We start from the raw sequence: 4,231 nt of genomic DNA, 5'->3' as shown, positions 1-4,231 counted from the left end.
TGAGACAGCTCCGTCTGGCTGTTGCATGAGCTTCCCAAGCTCCGTATGGCCCCTCCCAAACTGCTCTCCCTGCACATTGTCCATTCAGCAAGTGGCTACAAACTCTTCTCTTTTCCTTCAGTAACTCATATCTCACCTGTTAGCAATTCAAATTGCATCCAGAATCCAACCATGTCTCACTGTCTCCAAAACCACACTCTGGTCTGCGCCATGGTCTGTGCTTTACTTTTCTCTGTGGTGCTTATTACGATCTGACCTCTATTTGTTTGTTGCTGTTGTTATTAGTTATTGGTTACTGACTGCCTCCCCACTGGAATATAAACTCCAAGAGGTTGATGCTTTGTTTCATTCACGGCTGTAGCCCAGTGCCTGAAACGGTGCCTGGCCTGAAGTTGGCACTGAAAAATACTTGGTGGATGAACTTGGGGAATATGGCTATCTTACCTACGAACTTCAAATAAAGTCTGGTCTGTACAGCTGCTCTTTGTTCAGCCATGCCATGGAATTGTGAATTCCGGTCCTTGTGTTTGGCTCCTAAGGGTACTGGGGTCTATATCTTATCTAATTATGAAACAAAAGGAGAATCTGCTCCAGTAAAAATAATTTCCAGGATGTCATCAGAACAGCTGAGGGAAGGGTTAGTGGGGAGAGGGGTCTCAGGACCATGAAGCCAGGACCTCTGTGGGCTCCTGGATCAAACACTGGAGAGGAAACTAGCCTTTTCACCAGCCCACCTGCTCACACAATATTGCGTCTATGTACTGTTCTGCCTCAGGTGAGCTCGTTCAGAAGAGGCATCTATCTACAAATTAACTTTCTAGAGGTTAATTATTTTGCACATATAGGACTCTGTTTTGGAAGGACCAAAAGCAAAGAAAAATGTTTTACCACCACCACCAAAAAAAAAAAGCCAAGGACGTCATGAGTTGGAACAAAGGAGATGATCTCTGTGGGCGCCTCCCTGTTCCATTCCCCAGTGGTGGAAGTGGCTAATGTATATTTGTCATATAACAGGAAGAGGGTAGGAGCCCTGCATATGTTTATTTAGCAATTCCTAAAGTGTGAGGGAAAGTGGCTGATAATCTTCGCTTTGCAGTCTCAAATATTTAGCATTTTTATTGGTTTTGGGTTAGTGCTTTGTTTAGTATCTGTCAATAGTGTTTTGCCGCATGGTCTGGCCTATGGAGCACGAGGATATGAATACACCTTGTTGAAAAGCACCATCTGTTCCCCAGCGATGGTTTGCAGGGCATACCTGGTCTGAGTAGGTGCACAGCTTCGTCACAGATATTGAGACCACATGAAACACATACCTTCTAATTGTTCACATTTTGAAAATATTGGTACCCTACTGAACATACTTTTTCCATATTGAATATTGGTCGCCTATTGAACCACATAAAACACGTACCTTCTAATCGTTCACACTTTTTGCAAGTATTGGTACCCTCTCAGTCACCCATCACTTACGGTACTTTATGCATTAAAAAGCGACAACAACAGCATTGCCCAAAGATGTATTTTGTCATTGCATTTTAATGTGATGAACCTGGTCTCTCAGGCCAGGAAATGAAGGCACAGAAGATGAGATGGTTTTCAAAACACCGTTCAGAAAGCTCGGGCCAGACCAGATACGGACACCAGGAATTTGACCCTCTTGCTTTGGCGGATCCCCTTTGGTGCTGAACCACAAGCAAGTAGTAATACAGAAACAAAGGCTATTGGGGGGATCAAAAAAGATTATTCAATCAGTTCCCTCTCAGTAAAATGTGTAATTTTATCTTCGTTGGAAAGAGAATTGTACAGTCTAGTAAACACTTTTTGTATAACTTGAAGGTTATAATCCGTAGCTGAAGTCTCCCTTTTACTGCAATTCATCAACCTTGATTTTTTCTTAAACTTATTTACAGAAAAATACCTGAAGAGCCCAGGCTGAGGTCCCCTCATGGATGAGGCAAACAGGACATCATTTGTTGCTGAGGAGTCCTCGAACGCCTCAACCAGAGGGAACACCTCAGTAGCAGAGCCGCGTCGGGAAATTCCCATCGTGCACTGGGTGATCATGAGCATTTCCCCACTGGGCTTTGTTGAGAATGGAATTCTCCTCTGGTTCCTCTGCTTCCGGATGAGAAGAAACCCCTTCACCGTCTACATCACCCACTTGTCTATTGCGGACATCTCGTTACTCTTTTGCATTTTTATTCTGTCTGTCGACTATGCTTTAGATTACGAGCTCTCTTCCGGCTATTACTACACAATCGTCACATTGTCGGTGACCTTTCTCTTTGGCTACAACACGGGTCTGTATCTGCTGACAGCCATCAGTGTGGAGAGGTGCCTGTCCGTCCTGTACCCCATCTGGTACCGCTGCCATCGCCCCAAGCACCAGTCAGCATTCGTCTGTGCCCTCCTTTGGGCACTTTCCTGCTTAGTGACCACCATGGAATACGTCATGTGCATTGACGGTGAAGGACAGACTCAATCCCGAAGTGACTGCAGGGCGGTGATCGTCTTCATAGTCGTTCTGAGCTTCCTGGTCTTCACTCCACTCATGGTGGTGTCCAGCACCATCTTGGTAGTGAAGATTCGGAAGAATACGTGGGCATCCCACTCCTCGAAGCTGTACCTTGTCATCACGGTCTCCATCATCATATTCTTCATCTTCGCCATGCCCATGAGGCTCCTCTACCTGCTCTATTATGAGTATTGGTCGACGTTCAGGAACTTGCACCACATTTCTCTTCTCTTCTCTACAATCAATAGCAGCGCCAACCCTTTTATTTACTTCTTCGTGGGCAGCAGCAGGAAGAAGCGGTTCAAGGAGTCCTTAAAAGTGGTTCTGACCAGGGCTCTCAAAGATGAGATGCAACCCAGGCGCCCAGAAGACCACACCACCACCACTGAAACTGAGACTGTCGTCTGACAGGTGGAGGAAATTGTGGACAAAAACAGTGGGACGCAGACGAGCTATAGTTTGTGCTTGGGATGCAACTGAATATCTCCTAAATACGGTATAGGACACCTTACCCCATATGCGTGAGATGCTAATTAATGCTGAGACTGTACTCTTGCGTTGTACCTTCTGGAAATGCCCAAATACATGTTGGAACTCTATCCTTTCTGTAGCTTTCAAAAATCTCCTTCTGTTCCTCTTCAGCTCTCCTGGTAGCACTTTCCCACAAACTATAAAAATTACTCCAGCAGAAACATTTACATGTGTGTACAGGAAAGGGTACAAGCATTTGATGGACCTTGAGGAGGTGAAGCCATATAGTGGGAAGAACATGGGTTTTGGAGTCAGGCTGACTCTGTCCTTTGCTGCTGGTGTGACCTCAGGTTTAACCACCAGGGACCTCATTTCCTTAGTATAAAATGGTAACAGCAATAGTCCGTACCTCCCGGGCTTGTGGTGAGGATGAAACGAGAACATGAGGTATGCATGCAAAGCATCTGGCACACCTCAGTGTTAAGAAACCTCAGTCTTTCTGATACCTTTAAGTGGAAGAAGAAATACACATTTCTGTTCTGTAAAGCACAGACACACACAAACACAGACATGCGTACACACACGTGTACACACAACTCTAGGGTGTACAAACACTGTTACATGTTTTTGAATGTTGAATGTTCTTTCTGTTTGCTACACGAGAACTTTTCATGGGACAACACTTCTATAGAAAACATCTGCAGATGTTATAACCCCTCAACCGTCATGTGTTAGAGCATCATTTCCTGTTGTGAGGGAAAACGTTTGGCTACCAGTAGAGGAATTTCTCATGGCTTCCCTTCCCTCTGTGGGAATGCTTGATGTAAAGAAAGTCTGTTTTGAAATCTTTTGCTGGATATAAATGTTTATGAATGAAACTTACTTCACGAGTTCATGAGGGTGATTGTGCTTTTGGAAGCTTACCACTCCCCCTGCCCCGCCCTGCCCCGCCCTGCCCCCATGAAGTGGGTGATGTATTTATAGCCACAAAGTTCCCGCCTGCAGGCAGGTACAGGGTCCTGAACATATTCTTCTGTCGTTCCTGGAAGGAGGCTCAGCAGCAGGGGCTGAGGAGAGTGTGGCCATATCTTGGAGGGAACCCGGACATTTCTCCCAAGACAGATCTTTGCAGGGTTTCATTGGCATCTCAGTGCCCTGCTGCTTGCCTGCCATGACTTGTGTCTGTACCTTGAGGCACGATGTCCCAGGTTTTAGCTGGGAAACCCATCGTAGCTTATAGACTAC

The 4,231-nt window shown here is 45.6% G+C and overlaps 1 protein-coding gene across 1 annotated transcript; it reads left to right on the top strand.

Moving 5' to 3' along the window:
- Window positions 1-1,924: 1,924 nt before the first annotated feature.
- On the top strand, window positions 1,925-3,837 carry MAS1 (MAS1 proto-oncogene, G protein-coupled receptor). Its single transcript, XM_004278880.3, has one exon. The coding sequence runs from the start codon at window positions 1,946-1,948 to the stop codon at window positions 2,921-2,923; it is 978 nt and encodes a 325-aa protein (XP_004278928.1). The 5' UTR covers window positions 1,925-1,945; the 3' UTR covers window positions 2,924-3,837.
- Window positions 3,838-4,231: the final 394 nt, after the last annotated feature.

Source organism: Orcinus orca, chromosome 12, assembly GCF_937001465.1.
Source record: "Orcinus orca chromosome 12, mOrcOrc1.1, whole genome shotgun sequence".
Taxonomy (NCBI): Eukaryota; Metazoa; Chordata; class Mammalia; order Artiodactyla; family Delphinidae; genus Orcinus; species Orcinus orca.
This window is presented reverse-complemented; position numbering and strand designations above follow the sequence as displayed.

What these genes read in the sequence shown, in the direction of transcription:
- MAS1 (XM_004278880.3), top strand. Translation starts at nt 1,946, where the DNA reads ATGGATGAGGCAAACAGGACATCATTTGTTGCTGAGGAGTCCTCGAAC.